General features: G+C 36.3%; 1 protein-coding gene across 2 annotated transcripts in view; it reads right to left on the minus strand.

The window, feature by feature from the left end:
- VRK1 (VRK serine/threonine kinase 1) overlaps window positions 1–19,556 on the minus strand; it is a 34,686-nt gene extending 15,130 nt beyond the window's left edge. The window contains exons 1-11 of one of the 2 annotated variants that reach the window (XM_080345562.1): window positions 19,271–19,556; window positions 13,508–13,669; window positions 11,893–11,948; window positions 7,604–7,673; window positions 7,124–7,211; window positions 5,604–5,712; window positions 5,366–5,458; window positions 4,244–4,376; window positions 2,866–2,986; window positions 1,774–1,832; window positions 497–675 (exon numbers count right to left, since the gene is read on the minus strand). In XM_080345562.1, the coding sequence (XP_080201688.1) occupies window positions 497–675; window positions 1,774–1,832; window positions 2,866–2,986; window positions 4,244–4,376; window positions 5,366–5,458; window positions 5,604–5,712; window positions 7,124–7,211; window positions 7,604–7,673; window positions 11,893–11,948; window positions 13,508–13,664 (1,065 nt within the window). In that variant the 5' untranslated portion in view covers window positions 13,665–13,669; window positions 19,271–19,556. Of the gene's footprint in view, window positions 1–496; window positions 676–1,773; window positions 1,833–2,865; window positions 2,987–4,243; window positions 4,377–5,365; window positions 5,459–5,603; window positions 5,713–7,123; window positions 7,212–7,603; window positions 7,674–11,892; window positions 11,949–13,507; window positions 13,670–19,243 lie in introns of both variants that reach the window. The other variant, XM_080345561.1, reaches the window with a different exon arrangement.
- Between the last annotated feature and the right edge of the window lie 3,532 nt (window positions 19,557–23,088).

Consider the following 23,088-nt stretch of genomic DNA (forward strand, 5'->3'; position numbering starts at 1 on the left):
TAAATAACATATTAGACCACAGTGAATTCAATATGTGAATTCCAGAACCAAATTCTTGGCACTAAGATGCATACTAAAAACTAAGCTTTGAACTAGTCACAGAAATGAATCTAATCTGAAAAAAATCCTAGACTTATTTTACCTTACACGTATTTTGACCCATCTGGAGTTTTACCAATTTAAGGAAAATAAGTAAATTAACTGAATGTTCATCTGTTCAAATGTCATTACAACTACATATACACATTCTGTTATCAAATATATAATCTATTATGAAAGTACACCTATAAATATCATTCTGTATTAAGTTTTAACAACAATTAGTGAAGTTAAATTGGAGAAATGATGTGTAAGAGTAGGACTTAATATCAAATGTTTCACTATTTGCTTATTTCCTACTGGATGCAGTTATGACACCTACTTCCAATACCACTTTAACTCTTACTTAGCTCAAAAATATGCATTAAAAGCTGACATAAGTGTTTAGAGTAAAAACCTTTTGTGTGGAATTTGTCCGTAAGTCTCCATTCTCTGACAAGCCAAAGTCAAGTACTCCATCATCTTTTTGCCCAATGGCCTTAAGACCTTGCAGAAGTATTTCTCGGAAATGCTGATAAACGGGTTTCTCTTCATAGCTCAGTAGTTTCACTTTTTCCATGTATTTGGCTATTTCATCTAAAGAAATGGTACCTCCAATTAATTTCTATTTGAAAACATTTTAATCATTCACTTTTACCACAAGAGTCAGAAATTATGCATGCGCTAGTTATGCCATTTTTTGAAATGGTAATTTATAAACTCATAATTATGACTTTACTACAATACGTTTTAGAAAAAAATTATCCCAAGCTTCATTACCCAGTGATGACAGCATCACTGTTTTTTACACATTCCTTGCAATGAAGAAAACAGTCAGTCGTAAAAAATGTAAAAGTCAAATTTTCACCAATGAATGCTTGTTTACATGATACTTATGTCTGAACTTTAAAATGCTGAAGAGGAAACTCAGTGTTATTTCAGAATTTTATCAGTGCAAGACTGAAACATTAAAAACATATATGAAACATCTGACCACTGAAAAAAACAGAGAAGTCACACTAGAAGTAGCTGAAAGTAACTACTGAAGAAGAAGACTTTCTTGAGAGTCAGGTTTAAAAAAGGCAAATCACCAATACCAAACAGAAGCAGTCTATTCCTCAAGTTTGCATCACTTTGTATTTTGAATCTCTAAAATTCAGTTGTGAAAAATCAACTTACACATTTCATATTTAAAAATACTTAATACTGTCATTAGTCAGAAGCAAGTGTTTGCAGTTCACATAACTGCAGCCAAAAGGAAGAGTCTGAACTTCCCCTAATCAACAATCTAATTCATGTCACTTTGTTGTTACTGATAAAAGAAGAAAAATATGTATAAACTTCAGTAAACAAGAAGGACTCAAAGAAGCAATGGGTTAGAGTGCAATGCTTGACACACACCTTTCAAGAAAAAAGATGCTGACCATCTGACAACTTCTCACTTTTTGCAACAACTGAATTAATCTGTTTTTATTTGAATAAACAGTAGCACAGCCTTCCCTTGTATGCATTCAATATGCCCCACGTAAATAATTCCAGTGCTTCTACCCATTGTCTAAAGTTGTCTACATTCGGTGATGGCAACCAGATTGACAGATTTTATTATTTTTTGTAAAGAAATGGGACATTAAAGCACATTATTAGCAAATGCTTCCGCACAGCACAAACCGAAGTATTATAAATAGCTCTTCTTACCTGGTTTATTTTTCCCAGGAAAGCATTTGTCCATCAAAACTGAAATATTATCTCTACATCTGAAAAACAAAATTATTCAAAACTATTGTTTCTTTTGAAGTTTGAATCTTGTTCTGATAAACTTCCTAAATACCTAGCTTGGGCTGCTGTCAGAGACGGGAAACACCACTAGATAAACCTTTGGGATGACTTGGTACAGCCATTTTTAGGAGGGCAGTACATTTGAGAATCTGACGAATGCCAAACAGGCTGAAATATGGCAAGTTTTTGTTCAACAGTTTTTGATTCTTATAAAAGCAAGCAAATAGAAGACTGAAGGAAAAGAACTGGTCGGTTTTAAACCTTCACATACCATCACCCTCATCTCTTCCTGCTGGAGGACTCTTCCTCCAGCTGACATTCTTCAGGGCAGATCTCCTGAGAAAACAATAACTGGGGGAAAGGGCAAGAAGCTTTGCTAACACTGATGGACACTTAAGTGTTAAAAGTAGAGATAAGGAAACCAGATAACATATACTTAATGAGACAGAAACTGCTGTGGTAGGACAGTTTTCTTCATATTAAGTGCCTAACAGGAGAGGGTTGAGGGAAAGATGAAGGAATGTAACAGTGAGGGAGAGGGACCAAAAAAAAAAAAAAATTTAAGAAATCCCACATTAGTAGCCCTGTAGATGGAATTATGCTCAAAGACCTTTAAAATCTACCTTTAGCTTTCATCTCTGCCACTGACTTCAAAGCACGGTGTTATAAAGGCTATTCATACTCCATGCTTCAGTTCTCTTTCTGTGAAGCAGGACTAATACTGGCAAGAATGCTTTTTGGCTTAACTATGGCAGTATTCTAAAGGGACAGTACCATGGTGGATAACTAAGCACCTCATATACGCAAAACAAGACAGAGTAGAACAGTACCAGTAAAGTTTAATTACAAGTCAAGGATACATGAGATGTGAAGAGGGAAACTGTGAGTTATATAAAACAAAACCCGGCTCACCAAAATGGAACATGCTGAAAATAAAAAGCATTTCTACACTAAGACATTTTAATTCTTCTTTTCAGTTTCAAAAGAAAAAGAAAATAAGTAGTTTCTCACCTGATTTTTGAGTCTCTGACAACATTTGGATCTTTCAAATTATCCTCCCATGGTAGATTGCCACTAAGCCAATGAATCATACAATAACCCAAGATCTCCAAATCACCACGTCTTGATGGTGCTAGATATATAAGCACATATATATAAAAAAGAGCAGCTAATAAAGTACGCACATTTTAACAACAGTTGAAATCAGTAAATATGTCAAGACAATAAAAAGCCAATGCTAACAATGTAATACTGCTGTACCTGTTATTTCTTTATTTTAGCATGAAAGCAAGGAAAGAAAAAAAAAAAAAGGATAGGAAAAAAAAAAAAGGAAGAATATCTTAATTTTCATGTCCTTTAGCAATTTCTTTCTTCTACTCAAGGATATGACATGCTGCAGTTATCCCAATTTGGGATGCTTTTCAAGTACTCAGATTAGAGAAAAAAATGGAGCAAATTATTGAAGTGACTGACTTTCTGTTCAAAACAATTTTTACTTCCCTTCTTTTATAAAAAGGTAATAGTGCTGAAACCCCAGCTCCAGAAAAAAAATATTCCATAATGCTGAAATATTTTCTGTGGCCTGAAAACAGACCAGATAACTGTAATAGATCAGATTCTTAAGCCTTGACAAAAAAGAGAAAAAAAAAAAATACACCCAACTCACATGTACATTGACCACAGACTACCCTAGATGTATTAATGGGCAAATCAAGTCATCTTTGTTCATATGTTCAGGTTTAAGCAGAGGTGCAAACATTCATCCTCAAGTAAATAATAATTTTTAACAGCTGATATTTTTGCAGCACATACTTTCATATTAATAAAACAAAATATAAGAATGAAGAAAATAAAACTGGTGTTCACTGCAAATCCTCAATGTTTAACCAGACATAGACCTGTCATTTTCATCTTCAGCCTCTTCTCACTACTTGCCTTTTGATGTTCAGTGACTATAGTTATAAATGAAGTTTTGGTAAAAAAATCTTCTAAATATTAAGCTATAAACAAGATAAAGAATATTAAGCATCTTTGCCAAATATGAAAGAACAATGTTTACACTGATAACAGAAATTATTGGCCTGTTTTTCTATCAAGATCTCATAAGCATTATTCCATTTCTGCTTAGTTAATAAAAAAGAATACACTAAACATCTCCATCTTTATGAATTAAGGAAATCTATTTAAGAAAGTAACATTAGAAATACAGTAAATTAATATCAAAGTTATTTAGAAAAAAAGAAAAATGCCAGCAGAGTCCATAGAGAAGAAAAAAATAGATTCAGAAACGTTGTTGTTTACAAAACTCAGTGAAGCAAATAAAGTATTTTTTATTTATAAAAAGGATGCACAAATGCTTATTTTTAAGAACAAAGTTTTCCAGCCTTACCCACACCCTTGTGTGCATCAATACTGGTATATTCAATAGTTCCATCATGACACCTTTTAGGATCTTCTTTATACACTTTGTGAACTCCATCAGGACAGTATCGGTAGGCAAGTCCGTAATCTACTAAATACACCTAGTAATTTCCACAAAGAATTCTAAAATTAAAGAACTATAAATACAGAAAATATGCAAAAAAATAAATGCAAATCACAACCATTCTCAGAACTTCTTAAAAAGTATTAAAAAATGGTGAATTTGACTTTAAACGATCCTTTCTCAGTCCTTTATTCAAATTGCTACATATGATTTGAAAACGATGTATGAGCTGGGTTTTGTTTTACATAAAGCTATCTGATTTGGAAGTAGTTTCTGGCTGATGCAGAGGACAAGTACAATAAAATAGTCAGCTACTGCCAGTAAGATTAACAGGAGAAAAAAACAACACACACACACACAAAACAGAATGATCATGGAGTTATAAACACATTTATTGTCCTATCCTCTTTAAAGTTAGCTGCCCCATTTGAACACTACTGCATACTATTACTTCTCACTAATACCACAGGTACTTCAAGATTATTTTACTTATTTCATGAGCTAAAACATTTGGGCAAGAAGACACACATAATTCTGAAACTCTAATATGCATTGTTTAAATACTAAAGAGAGTTAAAATGCAGAAAAATGAAAGACTTCCCTAAATCAAGTGGAACAATCAACACTTTAAAGACCAATTTTTCCAAGTAACAGAACACTTATCTGATGGATTTCTTGAACAAAGGAATGAGGTAACAATGCAGACAAGCAAACATAATTTACCAGTGTGCTATGTAATTTTAAGCTTCCACCTGCAAATACCTATTTGTGAGTCAATTTCTTTTTAATCTTGTGAATTTCTCTAGAATATTATTTAGGGCAAATAGTCAATTTGATAACTGTCCAGCGACATGCATAAAAAAAAAAATCACAGAATATTAACTAAATAGAAATGTCAAGCAGAAATAATGTTACCATGTACATTCTTAAAAATGATCTTCTGCTAGATTTCACAGGTTCAAAGCACTTCTCTGTGTTGCCAAATAAAAGGTTTAAAATGTGAGGAATAAAATGCATTAGAAATACCTGATTAGGGTTCTTGTAACTCAGAAGAAGGTTTGAGGCCTTGATGTCTCCATGCACATATTCATGCTCGTGGATGTATTCCAGAATATCAAGCTAACAAAACAAAATACAGTCGTATAAACGCAGTACCCAGCTCCACCCAGCAGAGGACCTGTACTCAGCACAAAAGTGTGATACAACTGAAAGACTTGCATGGGGAAGCCAGACTGTAAAAATATAAAGTACTTTCTAAACTTACTATTCTCAGGCCTAATTGTAGTACAGTTTTATGGGGAAATCGCTTTGCATTCTCTTCATATGTTTTCTGGAGATCTCTGTCGAATCTGTCCATTATCATAAATCTGTAACTAAATTCAAAGCAAAAAAAAAACCAGCGAAGTTACTGAACTGTTCTTAGCAAAGTATTTTATTTATGTGTTTATTGTACAAATTACTGACGAAAAACATCTCTCTAAAAAAATAAACTGCAGATACACAGAAAACAAATATATGGGAAATGTGTGACTTTTTAATGTTGCTTAACAATTCTTAACTTCTTTTACATCGGCTAGCTGAAAGTTAGTCCATCAAAAGACCTGTTCTTTATTCCTGGCTAGTTATGCAATACAAAAACAAGTATCCACAGCAGAAAATATCTGTACTGTAATTTACTATATCTAAAATGATACACTAATTACTTACAGAAATACGTTTTTTACTTTATAAATGACTAAGTGACTTAATATGGTTACTTAAAACAGTTAGTTTCTCAAAACCTATTACAACCTTTTTCTTTAACCTATTATTACAAACCAAAAATCTTTTACTTATCAAAGGTGTTCTGATATTCATTGCTGTAGCTAAACTGATTGTATTATTGTAAGAGCTCATAGTAGCTATATTAAAGAATCTCATGCACTAAACAACAAATGGAAATAAAAGTATATTTAGGAAAAAAATATGTAATTGTTATATTTACTTTCACCTCCCAAAATTGTTGGTTTTATATTAGATTAGTTTTAAAGTTGAGCATCTACTGAAATAATGATATTTCTGACATACTAGGGCACACGTATCAATTGCCCTTTGTAGTAGTTCACACAAAGAAGCCTGACCTACTCTAAACTGCCAGATTAATAAAACTTCTTGCAGCTGAGCTTCATAGAGAAAGGCCACCAGGAAACATGGACTGTTACATAAACCTGCAAACCTTTCAAGGTCAAGTAACAAAAACTTTTTGTGACACAGAACAATACTAAAGACAAATTTAACATGAGACTAGCAATTATTCTAGCTCACAGATTACATAACAAAATCTATCCCTAGGGAAAATAAAATAAATTTAGAGAGAGTACTAACTTCTTTATATGTGTGAGTGAAAATATTCTTTAAGTGCACAACACACCAAAAGAAAAACTTTAAAGGTAGTCATGTTCAAGGACTTAATACATTGAAAGTCAGCTTTATTTCAATTCAAATATTAAAAGCTTTTAAACCACATATATATCATCACCGTATTACAGCAATGTTCAAAATAAATGAAAACTAAATCACTGAGAATACTATAGGCACACATACAGGTAGCAAACAGAGTAAAGATAAAATTTATCTATTAACCTTTTCCTTAAAGACACCTTGTTCTGAACATAAAACTTTGTAGCAGAAATTAACAACATGAAGATACGTGGAAAATACATCTTACAAAGTAAATTGGGTTAAAAGGGATACTGGTTGTGGATGAAATAAATCCCAATATATGCCAACAAAAGATATATTCACCTGTTTCCATTTTTTTCATGCAAGCCAGAACCCCAATATCTTGGTACACCTAAATATTTCAGTTTATGGGACTTAGTCCACTTCTGAACTGAAAATACAAATAAAGATAAGTTCATGAATTCACTTCAGTAGAGACTTACATAAAAAGGGACTACTCACGTTACTTAGTTTCTGCATACATGTGAGCTGCTTATTTCATGAAAACTTGTGTGCAAAGTGTACTGGCAAGTTAATAATACGTCCACTGTCGGGACAGAGATGCAACTAACGTTTCAACTTAGACAAGATCATCAACACAACTGTAAAAAACATCTTACCAAAAGAACTAATTTTACTATATGGCTTGATTAGATTTCAATCATTTAAAAATAATTTTGAAAATTACTTTAAAAGATTCTCTTAAGGTTTGATCTTACTCCTGTAGGCTCTATTTTCCTAAATGCTTGTAGTTCATTAAAAACATTTTAATAGACTGCTTACTTTCATCTGGTTTAGCAGCTCGCATGTAGAACTTTAACTCAGTAAAAAGAGGTCCATTCTGGCTGGGTTCCTTCAAAACAATTTAAAATGAGTTAAAAACTGCTGTGTTAATGCCTAATAATGATTAAAAGCTCACACAATGTAACATTCAACCTATAAAAGCAGTCTCCCTTGAATGCTCTACCCAGTGCTGATACGTTCAATAGAATTTGCTATTTTTATAAAACAATGTTGGCTCTAAAAGTTATTTTTATTATGAATTGCTTAACATTAAGGGTATCAAAGAAGCCTTTCCCATAACAAAGCATTAAAGAATAACAAATTAACTGAAATGTGCAGAAATATTACCAATAATTGGCAGCAAAAGTTTAGCACAGAACATTAAACAACATTCGTTATCTCAGATTTTCCAGAAAAAAGCTAGATTGCATCAATTGCAATAGCCATTAGTGAGCCCAAAATAATGCCTGAAATGATGGAAAAAATCTTAATAAAAGTTAAATTCTTGCTGAACAGGTTTTTGTTTCCCTTCGGAAATCAGTTGACCAAGGTAAAAATTACAGATTTCACAATTTCTGTTAAACTAAATTATAAGAACTACACCTATTTTAACTTAAAAGACTACATTGTATCTGAGTTAACACAAGGTATTTCAGTTTCATTTTGTAGGGACATGTATTAAATTGCAAGAGAGAAACCAGTTTGAACACATCAGAGCTTTGAAATACTGCAAGAACTGCAAGTGGACATATACCTTGACTCCACATTTCCAGAACTTAGTGCAAAAAGGTAAAAAAGTTATTTCAACTCCTACAATTTTTAAGCAATTGATTTTGAGATCAGCTTAAGCCACTTATATTAATCTAGTTACTCATATTTGTCCAAATTCATTCTATCTCAGTGACAACACCTGTTTTGGAATATCCCACACATAAAAAAAAAAATCTAACCAAAACCAGTATGCAATTACTGGCAAAGAAACACAGAAAGAATACAATCACATGGTATTAGCAAAAGTTCCAAAACATATACCTTCAATCTTAAGTGGTTTTAATCGAAACTTTTAAATGCAAATGTAATGACCAGAAAATGGTCAAAGGCCACACTGTACCACTCAGCCAACAGAGGTTTACTGGTGTCCGACACTAATGAAGCAACGTAAAGAGACCAAACACACTGACAAACGTGGGCGTTCGCGTGCATCTGATGCAGGGACTAAGGGGCAGAGTAGGAAGAGGGGTCAGAACCAGAGCAGATCCTGGCTTAGGCACCACTCCGAGGCCTGAAGGCTAGATTACAAAGCCACTGCCTAGCTCTACCTCACTTGCTCCAGCAGCGTTGCCCTGATAAACAATGGAGCCAAGAAAACAGTTTTCTAGCCCCTCCCTCCTTGTGGGACCAACGTTCAGTCATGAAACACCAAAAAAAACACAACACACAACTAGACCAACTGATCCATGTACACAACTTTGGTACATACACATCTACTTTCAGTTAGTTTATTTATCCACTATGAACAAAAATTAGTGATACAGAGATTATATATAAAGAAAAGGGTTAAACAGCTGAATTTTTATACTGCAGTTATCTCAGACATTACTGAATCTGTTTGTTTGTTTCTGTGTAGCATAGTTCATCAATACTCAAACTTAATTAGAATATAAATTATACATATTATTTTGATTCAATTTACATAGGTTTGAAGAATGTTATTTTCTTCCCAAAATATAGAAAAAAAATTGTAGGTACTAAAAATTCTTAAAATATTTATCTTTAAATAAATTATTCCACATAAAATTATGCCTCGGTGCTGGAAAAAAAAAAAAAAAAAGTATCATTCTCTAGCCAGAGCAAATGCTGAAAATCTGGTATCTTTTCATACTGGAGAGGATGGTTAAATGACTTCACCACAAGCCAGATCTTCATATTGACTATGAAGCTGTTTCCCCATAATACCACTAATTCTACATACAGATAAATAAATGCATATTTTATGTTAAAGAGGCTCAGGTAATCATGTCCAATATTTGCCATACTAGTCATCTTATAGTACGCTGAAGCCAGAAGGACTTCAAACACGAATTCCTGCAACTTTATGCCCAGGGTCATTCTAAAGACATGATTAGCAAAACTGAAATTAAAGACTAATTAGAAAAGATACTGTAATGAAAGAGATTATGGAGCACATATTGAAACCAAACAAATTTCTTCAAGTAGTACTTTAAGAGTTCTGATGGTTTTCAGTCAGCAGTTTAATGAAGTGTTATTAAACTCTGCATCCACTCCTGAACAATGACATCTGTAAGGTCCACATGTTAAAAACCATTTCTTTTTTAAATAAAAACAGTGATTCATTTCGTACTGCTCAGACATCAACACTATGAGGATATGTCAAAGACTAAGCCAATTTCCATCCCGCTTTAATAGCTTAATTTGAAGAACATTACTATAGAAGCACATATTTTGTTAAACACTAATAATTGTTCAAAGCTGTTAAGCACTTTGCTTCAGCTGATGGATCAGCTAGGAATCACCCAGGCATCAGAAAATAGGCCCTTATCCATAGTTGCATTATACTAGACCGTAGAGGCATAATATGTTATGGGTCATTTGTGAGGGCAGCACAAAGACTGGGGCTACTCTTTATTGTCATAAAGACAAAATTATAAAAGACAAATTAAAAGTGAGTAGGCATTTGGGAGATTAGCAATGGGGGTATTTACAAATTGCTGCAACAAAGTGAACCTGTTATTAAAAGCAACCCAAGAGTTACAACTCTTCCTATATTCAGAGCCCAAACTGGAGAAGAGAAGCAGACAGGTTTCGAACTCAGGGAAAGAAGAGGAGAGCAGTTACGCAGAGCATAAAACAATGCTTATCTGATGATTGTGCAAACTCGTCAGGAGCTGGGAATTAGGAACAACTGCCTCTCATAGGAAAGCCACTGCTGATAACTGGAATGTCTGTGATCTGCCTCCAAAACGGGCCACAGCTCCTGCACAAAGGACACCCCTGCCCTCGATGGCCTGGGCTGGACATAAAACAGCAGGTAGCCACCATGCAACAGCTGGGGCTCCTGGTCTGGGTGGGGTTCCTGCCCACCAACACCTGAGGTGGCAGGAGCACGCTGATGTTGGAAGTGTGGTAGTCTGACATGAGCATGGTAAGCAGTGTTTTTTCCAGTGCTTTATTTCAGCTCTTCGGAAAGAGGGTCATGACCAACAGTATCTTGGGGTGTCTGAACAGTATCAAAACCAGTACTCAAGAATTTCCCTGTACTCAGCAAATACAAATATCAGTATTAAAGGCATACACTAAAATGTATTTTATCTTAAATTAATCTGATCTTTTAGTTTCAGGAAAAAAATGTTAAAAGTATTAACATAGGCAGTCAGCTATTGTGGTCAAGTATTTCAGTATCACCATATAGTTTAATAAATGATTAAAACATTGCAGTTCTGAACTGTGCTGAAGAACTAGGTTTTTACATTGTGAAGTTCTTGTCCAGTTTTCTGGTATTTGCTTTTGTCACAGGATCAGATGTACCACCAAAATAAAGAATGGTCTGGATCTATGATGGCTGTTCCCATATACCCAGGTTTTTTACTAAAACTTTACCAGGAAATCATCCATAATAGTAGGTTCTACACATAAAAATGTAGCAAAATTTAAGAAAAAATACTTCGTATCTTAGCAAGAGAACACCATAGCCAAAACAAGTTCAATAAATCTTTTTAATTTTGATTAAAAACATAAGAAAATGCCAACTTTATGCTACAATGGGCTAAAAATCAGCTATCAACGATGCTTTTTCTTCTTTCTAATCATTAGGTTAAAAAAATATGTAACACTGCCATTTTAATTCAATAGAAATTAGAATACATATGCGTTTTATGAGAAAACATTTAAAAGACTTCCTATCTGTGGGGACCTCAGGAATCAAAGTTTTGCTGTTTCTACTCCCAAGCCATCTGTCAGCTTACCAACATCCAGTGGGGAGCTATCCAGATTACATTCATTTTGTAATATTTGGGCTGTTTACAGGAAGCAGCAAACGAAACAGTATCCCATCTATTTCATGAACCTTTTTCAACACCCCTGATGTTCCATTATCCACTCTCAAACACAGGAATGCTAATTCTCATCAGCATTGCTCTATATCACCACCTTTATTTTAAACAGCACTACACAATTGTATTATTTTCAGTCAGAAAATGTTTTAAATTATACATGCTATTCTATAACAAACATTTTCAAGTTGTGAAATAAAGATTCAAATGCTGTCTTACCACTTTTGCAACATAAGGTGCATCACTGCCAACCGACTTCGAAGAATTAACATCAGCTGTTAAAAATGAAGTGTTTATTAGTAATAGAAGAGGCAACTGTCACGAAACATAGACATTTGCTATGCAGCACAGACAAACAAATGACAAAGCAATTAAGTACTGACGTGAACAAGTAACGGCACCTTAGATTTTGGTAAGAGCACTAACCCATATGGAGTAGTCTTGCCATATAGAGATGGTCATGCTTTCTCCCTTCTCTTTGAAGAGAACAGGCAGTTTAGTAAATAAAGGAGTTCTCTTTTTATTATTCAGTAGTCCTAGTCAATAGCATTTGTTTCCTTTTCTAGAACTGTGATGAACACACACAGTTGTGGACATAATGATGCAGTTGTGGACATAAAGATGAAACACACATTCTCTCTACTATATTGCCATGTCACATAATCAAATGTGACTTTCTGTTGCTACTAAGCTGTTGATAATTGTGACAGAAGGAGATGCAGGTATGAAGGACATCAGGTTAGGCAAACATGAACTACATGAACAGCCACGGGCACAGCTTTGTGCAAATGACAGGGAAGCAAGCAGAGGGCAAGCTTTGGCTTGAACAAAGCAGGAATTCTTAATACAAAGAACTACACAATTTGTGTGAGCTGGAATTCCAGTCTCAGTAAATTTAGTAGTTCATTGAGTAAGGCTGAGTAAGTAGTAGAGAGCTTATTGGGCAAGAAGCCACCGAATGGTCCTGTTTTTCTTCTTAATCCATTTATGCTACAGCCTGCTCATTTTGAAAGCAGGATGGATTTTTTTTTTATTTTCAATTAAGTATGAATTCAGTGAAACTTTTTCACCAAGAGGAAGATAATCATAAACGCATGGCAAAAGAAAACCTTATTATCAGGAACATATTAACTTTTATCCCTTCAAAACTGTTTGGAAAATGACTGGGGTCATTAATTCCCTGAGGTATCCTCAAGACCTCTCTTATCTGTTCATCTGTCCAAATAACAGAGATACTAAGTATGGAACACTAACCACTAAAAGAAGTTTTCTTTGATTTCAATAAATAGCATTGCAAAACAAGAACTGTGGTGATGCCTTAAACTGTAAAGTCCAAGATTTCAATTTGTTTTGAGCATTGGTTACATAAACAAAAGTATATGATTTACCGCAGAAGTTCACAAGGCAATGAAAAAGTCAAAAGCATCATAGTCAAAATCAGCCAAAATACTGGCTGATCTGTAACCTCCATAAATATGCTTAGACAATTTCAGTTCAGAATTTGTGATGTAAGGACACTCATGCCAAAATCCCTGCTTTCAGTCAGATCAAAAACCAAATTTAAACGAATACTAAACTACCCTCTCACTGATAAAAAGTAATAAAGATTTTGGTTTAAAAAAAATGAATGAACTACCACTAGAATTGCATACAACCACAGTTCTTACAATGACCATTTGTCCACTCTTGTAATTTTTTCCAACATGAACCAAGCTAAACATCTAGTAAAAAGACACTCTGCATTCCTAACTCAGGGTCGATTTTCCATTGCTTTGAATAAGGATAAATATCTCACTCTGCATTTAAAAGCATTATCAAAGATAACTACACTTACCAAGGTACAGGCGTCCAAAGCCTCCTTGCCCTATAGGGACACCTAATTTCCACTCTTTTCTTGATGTATCTGCTAGAACCTCCCCGAGAGCAAACACCTCAGCAAGTTTCCTTTTTGCAGGGGCTCTTTTTCCAGCAGTCTTCTTATTATATGGCATCTTCCCTGGAGGGAAAGGAGGAAAGGAAAAAGGAGAAAAAACAGCATAAGTTACACGCTGACCAGACTTACTTTACATAGAAATATGTCAGAAGCATGCAAAAGTATGGACTGTTGAAGTTTTAATTTGTTACTACAAAGATAATTTAAAAGAAATACAGTAAGTAGTTTCATTGGCATGAATTCTAAGTGAAAAAAAACGAATTTTTTCCAGGTATTGCCAAAAAAAAATGGACAACAAAAATCTTCACAAAAGAAACTTATTAGAAGGTCTTGTATGATACATGCTAGAAAAATGTCAAAGTTTATCATAATCAAATCAATCACAATCAATCACAGATCTAAACTTAGAAAAAAGTAAACTAATGAAATAAAGTTCATTAGTTTTCCTGGAGTGAAACCTGCTTAATGAAGAAGTACCATAAAGTCCAGGTCTTCAGAAACAACATGAGGAATTCCTCTTAGCTGGGTTTTTTAAAATACCAAAAAAATATGTCATTCAAACATTTTTTTTTTCTCCTATATAATTTCAAGCAACAAAAACATAATTCTGCTTATTGCTCACCATGTGGCATAAGTACTTGTTTTGAGATCATAAATTTATCAGCATTACCATTACCTTTTCCCAACCTCAGGTCTCAGATAAGCAATATTTCCAGAAATAATAGCCCACTGGAACCAAATGCATGCATCTTTATGCAGAACAGGCCTCATTTTGAGCAAATAAATATTTTGAGTTTCTAGTAGAGCCAGATTTTGATGCAGTAAGAGGACTTAGTGAATGCACAGCCTTCATATGGCAGCGATCTCTTTACATGAAAGGACTCCATGATTTTTCCTAGAAAGAACTGATCTTTCCATCTACCTTATAAAGATAAAAGACATACAAACAAAGCCACAGTTATTTTCTAAAAGAGACATTTCTGACTGGTGGGATTTTATCATTATTTTATTTTGCACAGAGAAACAGGGAGGAATATTAATACACCATTCAGGAAGTTTCTGGATAGCAAAATATCTTTTTCCCATTAGTCTAGCTACTCAATAGAATAACCCTAAGCCAAATGCAGTTACTTGACATCAGTTTTCCTGTTTTAGTTCTAATGCTCCTCTAGGACATTTTTTAAGTTCCCAAATAGAAAACTACGTAACTATGATAGCTGTTGCAAAAGTATTCTCCCCTCCACAAGTCTCTTTTCTGACTGGGTAGTATTATCAGGAAATTTTCTTCCCCAAATAATGTCTGTCACCTAACTAACATCTGAAAACAGGAGCCCATACTCACTTGTCTACATCACTAAATGCAACAACAACTGTCAAGTTTCCTGAAAACTTTATTCTGTTTGCTAATATTAAAGTCTGCAGCGGTGATTGATCAGACCCCCAGGAGTGGCATATGACCAAAAAACGGATGGGACACTCTGTGGAAATGTGCAACAATGCAAAGGGGTCACACAAATGGTCAACGCAAAAGGTACCGGTGGGTGGCCTTTGTTTCAGGTAAACACCCAAACAACAGTTGAGTGGAGCTCAAAATTGCTGAGCAGATCAAAAGGTGGTATAAATACCCCCCTGGGTTTGCCAGGCCAGTCCAAGGGGAGTGAATACAAGGCTCAGCCCAACATGAAAGTATAAAAACCAAACAACAAGCAAAAGAATTTCAAAGAGAGCAATGGGCTTGAGCTGGTTTCAAACCAGGTATTCCTGCCCAGTGCCTGGGGACATCAGCATTGTGACAGTAAGCATATTAGAGACCAGTAACAGGAATCACACTGGTATTGTGACTGAACTGTGTTTTGCAATTGCTGGGTTTTGCCAAGTGTAAGGCCATATCAATGAGAACGCAATGGTGTCAAAGCACCAGAAGGAACACAGTGGCAGGAATGGCTACATGTTCATATTGCTTACAAGAGCAAGCTAAAAAGATCACAGCAGCACCCAGATCAGGAAAAGGATTAAACCAAAGGAAAGACTCAAACCATTAGAGGTGGTATTGGGAAAATAAACCAGAAGTCTGGAGCCTCAAGACTGACTCAGATAAGAAGAAAAAGCGCAAAAATCAGCAGTGTTGCCTGATGAGTCAGATGTGGGACACGTTCACACTCGCTGTCATCTAAAGGGTACAAAAACGTATACAAAATTAGCATACTATCCTCAAGTCAAGAACAAAGAGGAGACATGAAGAGGGCTTGAAGGACTGCATCCCTTGACCTCTGAGCTACTACAAATAATTCCAGTGAGATTTGGACAGATGCACCCAGGTGCCTGAATTCTGGACAAACAGCTATCCAGTAAAAGAAAAATTTGTAGCTTCTTTTTCAGTAGGGCTAGCAAGCCAGTGTAATAAAACTATTGATACACTTCACATCTTTGACATTCAGAGTGAGTCTTGTGGTAGTAGCCTCACTTAAAAGGGAATTAAGTTTACCTAAAATAGTTCCTCAAGAGTATTAAAGGAGTTGGTGTTTCCCTCTTTTTTTTTTTCTAGTTTTTGTTTAATGTGATCAATAACTGTATGCCTGAAGGTATTTAGTTTTAAAAAAAAATAATGACAACTTCCCTTTATCCATAAAAGCAAAAATTCAAAATGGACATAAGTTTGAACATCCCCAGCTGGGAACCCTGCCCTTAACAAATACACTAGATACACATACATGGTTTCTTGGCTGTCTATATTCATATCCATCTGTTAAGATGGCACCGTGCCTACTTACAAGTTGGTCAAACTATCAGTAGGCCATAGGTGCCAAACACTGATCGCTTTCAATGGGCAGCATGCACAATACTAAGCACTCACTCTTTTGCAAAAAAAGCTGTTATCCTTGGAAATATTTAAGCAATGGCTGCACATGCTTTCACATTTATTTGGATTAATCTATTCAAGGATCTTCTACTGACTGAAACCAAAAACACCTGGAGACTGCAAAAATTTTCTACATGAAAATACAGAATTGGGAGGGGAGAAGGGGAAGAAAAAAGAAGTTAAAAATATGACATTTTAGTTTAAATTCTATCATTCTATGTGTTTTTCAGTTCATGATATAGCAAACATGAGGTGTTTTTCAGGAAACTTATGAACCAGCAAACACAACGTAGAGCTGCCTCCTGTACACAGCACAACTGGAATAAAGGCCTCTACTTCTCCCTTAAAATCACGTTTAAAAATTAACACACACAAAAAAATCACTTTAACTTTCCTGCACCTCAGTTACCTCTCCCCATCAGCAAATGGAAATATTTTCTATCCCACAGGTATTGTGAAGCTTAATTCATTAGTGCCTGCAACCATGCTGAAGTCCTTGGAAACAGAGTGCCATACATGTCAAGTACTACACTATCATTCAAGTATCAAACAAATCTGACCCTACTTAGATAAGGGATCTGACAAGAACAATTTTCAAGGTGCATAATTGTAAACAGCAGAATTTTATGTGGCTACAATATGCTCAGAACAAAGATATTGCTACTAACAAATATGAATAACGGAAGTCTATTTGTCTAAACTCCCTCCAAAAGCCTCTTAGTACTACAAAGGTTATTTCTCCTGCTTCTCCCTAATAAAACATCTTGGAATAAACTCAGTACTTTGTACTTGAGATATGCAGACAATTTTGCATCAACGGTGCTATTAGTGGTGTTATCTTTACAAATGTTGTCTGCAATGGTTGCTACTCTAGTGATACTTGAACTCTTAGAATAAATATGAAAAGCCACTTCTCAATTTGTGTTGGCATCATTCTCAATAAAACTCTGAAATTAATATAAATCAAATTTATTTTGAAGGAAGCATTTCTGCTTTGAGGCAAGTCAGACTGGTTTCTTCCTGATCCTCCTCTTCTATTATCTGGAAATTGTCATTTTTACTGTTATCTCAGTAGGACCCATTTTCATTTTCAACACTGAGAGGCATAATGGTGACCTGTGCTCCTCTTCAGGAACAGGTAGACCCTGCCATACCTGAGACCTATGAGTCACTAATACTGTTCATCAGTCATAGCAAGACATCTAAGTCTGCCTGCAGAAAATGAAATAAAGATAGGAAACAAAACAAAAAAAAAAAAAATGAGTACTGCTTTATAGCAGTACTCATTTCCTGGTGATTAAGACGTCTGACAAATAATGGTACTTACGGAGAAGGAGGTGCTGGGCTTCTTTCCCCAAGTAATAAGAAAACATCTTTTCAGATAAAATGAATAAATGTACACTGGTGGACAACAATTAATGAGAAGTATTTCATCACAATAGCACCGTACTGGGCAAACTGAACACACTTTTTTTTTTTCTTAAACAAACTGCTGTGCTGCAGACTAAGTTTTCAGAATGTAGCTTGTTCAGCGATAGGTAACAGTCTTTTACAAGAGGAATTACTGTCTTGCTAACTAATTTTAAATAGCCTTCTCAAAAATGCATTTTCTTATTTGGAACACTATTTAAGGTTCTCCCAAAAATCCTGAGCATCACTCAAAAAGTTATTACAATAATAAACATAGTGAGCTTTATAAGATGTCAAATCATCTGTCACTCCAAATAACCTCACCACCAAACCAACAGCAAGTACCTATGCGTGTGAATGAGATATTTAACTTAGATAGTTTGGCACACTGTATAAAAATCAACAGCTGCAAAATTCATCAGAAAACCTACCTCATTTGGGGATTATCCCCAAGAACTAAGTGGAGAGCTTATTCCCACAGAGGAAGGCACAAATCTTCTGACACTGCAATAGCTACAGGAAGACTCACAACAGCTTTTATATTTTTGCTAACGATAAAAAGGGCCTATGGATTCCTTATGAATTAATAAAAGCCTTAAGGACAAACTGAAAAGCAAAGAAAACAACAGGATTCACCCTGCCTGCAATCAAACGCATCTTACACAAGGAAGGAAAATGGCGAAAACTAGGAAGCGAAAAACCAAAACCACTGATAAAAACCAGCTTAGCCCAGCTCTTGCACAACAGGCTTGTCCTGATCCTAAAACTGCAGATTTTTAGTAGGTTTGTATTTGAAAAATAGGTATATATTATATATTATGTTTACTTTAAAGCAAAACTTAGGAATGTCTCCCAATCAAGGCGATATTTTGTTAGCCACACGGGGATGTTCCTGAAGGTGACAAACCTCTAAGTGGCACTGAGTATGGCTCCACCTCCCCCACCTGCCTTAGTGCTAAAAAAGAAACCACGAAGGTATGCAACTCAGAACGCTGCCACCAAAGGCAGCTTTGGAGGCACCACCCGGAAGGCGGGAAGGGGGGTGCAGCAGAGCCCGGGAGCGGAACTGGGGCAGCTCTCACCCACCTGCCCCCATTCCCTCCCTCCCTGCCGACCCTGGGAGATGCCTCCGGCGCAGGTGAGGGGAGCAGAGAAGGTGCCTTCCCTTGTCCTGCGGCAGACGAGCAGGAGCAACAGGGCCCGGGCGGGCCCGGCGGCACCACCAGCCTCCTCAGCGAGGGAAGCGGGAAAACCCAGCCGCGACCTGCCAGGAGCGCCGGGGACTTCGGCTGGCCGAAGGGGAGGCGGAAATGCGCCGCGGAACTCACCTCATACATAAAAACAAAAACAAAAAAACAAAACTACACCTTAAAAGCAGACGCCGCTTCCAATACCTCTCTGTGCCCAGGCCCGGCCGCCGCTCCTTCCGCCCCGTCCGAAATTCCCGCACTGCGAGGGGCCCCGAGGCGGCCCGCCCGCCCCGCCGCTCACTTCCCACCATCGCCCGCGCCCATTGGGCCGCCGGCCGACGGCCGCCCGCCCGCGCTCCGCCTTGGGCGCGATGCCTGCTGGGAAGGGTAGTCCCTGACCGCCGCGGCGCCCCGGCCGAGGGCAGCGCCTACACTTCCCAGCAGGCACCGCGCCCGGGATGGGTGCAGAGGGGCTGTCCCTTACGGGGTAGCTGTGTGGAATCTCTGCGTTTTAAACCGAAATAAGTTTGGAAAGGCTTTTGTGAGGCTGATGCCGTGTGGTGATAAGCCACGTCCAGGAGACAGGCAAGACACAGGTTTCCTGGGGAGATGGTAACGCTGTGGTTCTCACCTGGCGTGACCGATGCCCAGGCCAAAACAGGCCCCTCCAGCCAACACAGCACCAGAGCTGCTGTTGCACAGTACACCGTTATATACCATTACATATTTTACCTACTTCCTACTTACCTGTGAGACTCCTTCTGATTTTACCTGCTGTGATCTCACATGGTTGTGCAATGGAGCTTCTTCCTTCTCTGAAGAAGCTTCTTATCTACACTTTGACAAAGCATGTGTTTATTTAGTACTGACTGATTTTTTTTAAAATCAGGTTCTGTGATAGTTAAATTGTTTCAAGTGCACTATAACATTTTGCAAAATTAATGACAATTGTAAAGAACCCACGCCTTCAACGGGTCTCCATTGATTCTGACTCTTTCCTCTTCTGATTGTCCTTCCTCCCCATCCCAATCTCCTTTTCTTCAGGTCCGAGTCAAATCATACAGCCTTGGTTCACCTAGCAGGTCTGATCCATTTGTCATCCAGTATCACTACATCTCCTTTTGTTGTCAGGTACACCCACACTTCTGCCAAGCTGTGAAGTGGGAGACAGGTGTGGAAGATTAGAGATATACCAAAACAGAGGACTTAGGGAATGAGGCAGAAAAAATAAAAGGACAATGTTTTTGTGTTGTTAATTTGCTGGGTATTTAAAACATTGAAAAAAAGCATAATGTTTTCATGGCAACCATATTCATGTGCTGCAACTTTAGGGATATTAAATAGCTTAAAACAAAAGAACTATCATTCCATAGTATGTCCACGATGACAGTACTTATATAGAAGATTTCCTTGAAAAGTTGGACTACATCAGGAATAATAGATATGTATACTAGAAATCCTAGGTAAGTACTCCTACAGATGTTCAAGAACTTGAACTTGTTTGAATGGTCTAGGGTATTACTGCTCATAGTAAAAAACAAAAGATCATTTGAAAGAAGTGGAACACACCCCCACATATGATAGCATTTCACTTGAAGTGTCACCATCTTTAATATCAGATTACTGGGATGGTGAAAAAATGTGAAGATGCCAATGGAGAAAACAAAATGAAAAACTGAATAGATATTCCATTCATTCCTTTAGCAAAAAGCTGATCTTCAGGCTGTCAGTCTGAAAACAGTCTTAACAATGAGGCTATAGAGATCTAAAGTAAATTCTGCTATCTCATCTAAAAGTTTTGCCAAAAAATAGTAGCTTTCTTGCACAAAGAGAGAAACCTCGACCTCATTCTGCCTCTGATTTTTCTCTGTTGAGTCTGAATAATTAGTTCTATTTCAAGCAAAAGGTGCAGTTTCAATATTCCCATACTACTTATTAAGAAAAATATAAGATTCTACCTATAAAGAATCAGATCAGAGACTTTCATACATTATCTTTCTCTACATGAAAAGGCTGTGGTTCTGTTTAGTCTATCTGGATGCATTTGCATTAATACTGCTACAGCTGGAGATTCTTCAAGTATTAACCAAATCTAAAGTGGCCACAACTTTTCTCAGGTGTTCCCTGTGTACTGTCAATTTGTTTGACTAGATATCAGAAAAGCAATTATTGACAAAAGAGTCAAAAACATAGGATGAGTTTTTCATTATCATCCTTCACTGCAAAAGCATTCCTGGAGTGGGCTGACTCCAACTTTCAAATCCAAAGGAAGCACTTAATATCTTTTTCTTAAAAGTTCTCTAATCTAAAATTAAATGGTCAATCCAATTTATGTGTATGATACAGGTATGACTGTTAGGAAGAGTTCAAATCCTACTTTTAAATAGTAGCAAATATGCAATCTATACTGTACTGTAATATATAGGCAGTTACATACTTTCAATTTAACAGTGGGGATAAGTATAACATTTTGAATGTGGCTTGACAAGAACGCCTAAAGAGACAGTGATCAGACTACTGTATGGAATCTTCTAAACCAACACCTGATAAAATAACCTAGATTAACCTTGAAACTTTTTAAAAGACTGGTGAATCTCCAGAATAAATGGAGAAGAGCCATTTCACAAATGGCTGTTCTTTTGGAGAGCTACATGTACTTGTCAGTTCCAGAAGACATGCAAGTTACATCCTCATTACTAGGAGAATATTAAGAATGTTCCTCGAAAGACCCAAAATAGCACAAAGAACATTTGAATCCTCCTACCTCACCAAAAAAAAAAAGAGGTGTGTGATGCTCCAAATGATTTAGCATCACAATTTCATTTTACAGTAAGGAAACTGAGGCAGAGATTGATTAAAGTATTTGCTCAAGGTCTTCAGGGATTACTAGACAAGGTCAGAAGTGTAGCCCAGATCTCTTAAACGGATTCAGTGCTGGGGAGAATGCAACACAGGAATGCATGAATATGACTATTCCAGTAAAAATACCAAATAAGAGAATGTCAAATGTCTGCAGGTAATGAGACAGTGTGTTATACTTCAGTTACGCTCATTTCTGCTTTAGCATAATTTTTTTTTCAGGCTGTGATTCATGGACTAAGGGTCTGTAAGATCTCAGAAGGGAATATGGGAGCAAAAGGTGCACACATGCTTTTCCACATACAGATGCACATAAGCAAGCAATGATCTAAAAATGTGAAAAATAATACAAAATTTCCCTTAAGTTTTGTTCTTGTAAATTGTAGCCGTAAAACCTCACAAGATTGTTGTTTATTTTTTTATAAAATGATTAAATGACATTTAGATTTTAAAAGTTTGGATATAAATGACGCAGTGGTATTTTTACATTATGTTCTTCACGTTTCCACCCTTTCAAAAATTGCAGAACTAAATGGCTCAGAACTCCAGCATGTATTTTCTTCCTCCAGTCTTTTTTATTTTTCTGTTTTGAAAAATTAGAAGAGTCCTTATACATTTCACCTGCCATACTACACACTTAAAAAAAAAATAATAATAATAATTTTTAAAAGTAAAAAAAAAAATCAACAGATAATTCCAAAATTAATGGCGAGACTGTGCCACCACAAATGCATGATAAAGTAGTAGCCATTCACTGCATGTGGCTGTCCTAACTGGGGTTTGAGGACCACAGACAGGAGTAGAGATTAGAAGTAACTGTTTCTAAAAATCACCATGGTATTTGCTTCAAATTACAGTTCTACCAAAGTGCTAGACCAAAAGAGTTTTGCTAAAAACGTGGTGGTCGGAAGTCATAATGAGTCTGAGAAGGAAGGATGGTAGGGTCACGTTCCAGAAGCAGTTCTTGACTCAGCAGCCTTGTGTTACCATCCACCTGTGTGGTGTACAAAGAATTATGCTTCCCATCCTATCTATGTGTTATTCTGCAGTGTGAATATACTGACACTAGGGAAAAACAACGTGGTTACTGCAAACTTACTTTCTTTTCTTTTTTTCCTCTCGTTCACATTTCACACTGTTTTCCTCAGTGGAAAGCTGTGTAT

This window comes from Nesoenas mayeri (genome assembly GCF_963082525.1).
Source record: "Nesoenas mayeri genome assembly, chromosome: 5".
Classification (NCBI taxonomy): Eukaryota; Metazoa; Chordata; class Aves; order Columbiformes; family Columbidae; genus Nesoenas; species Nesoenas mayeri.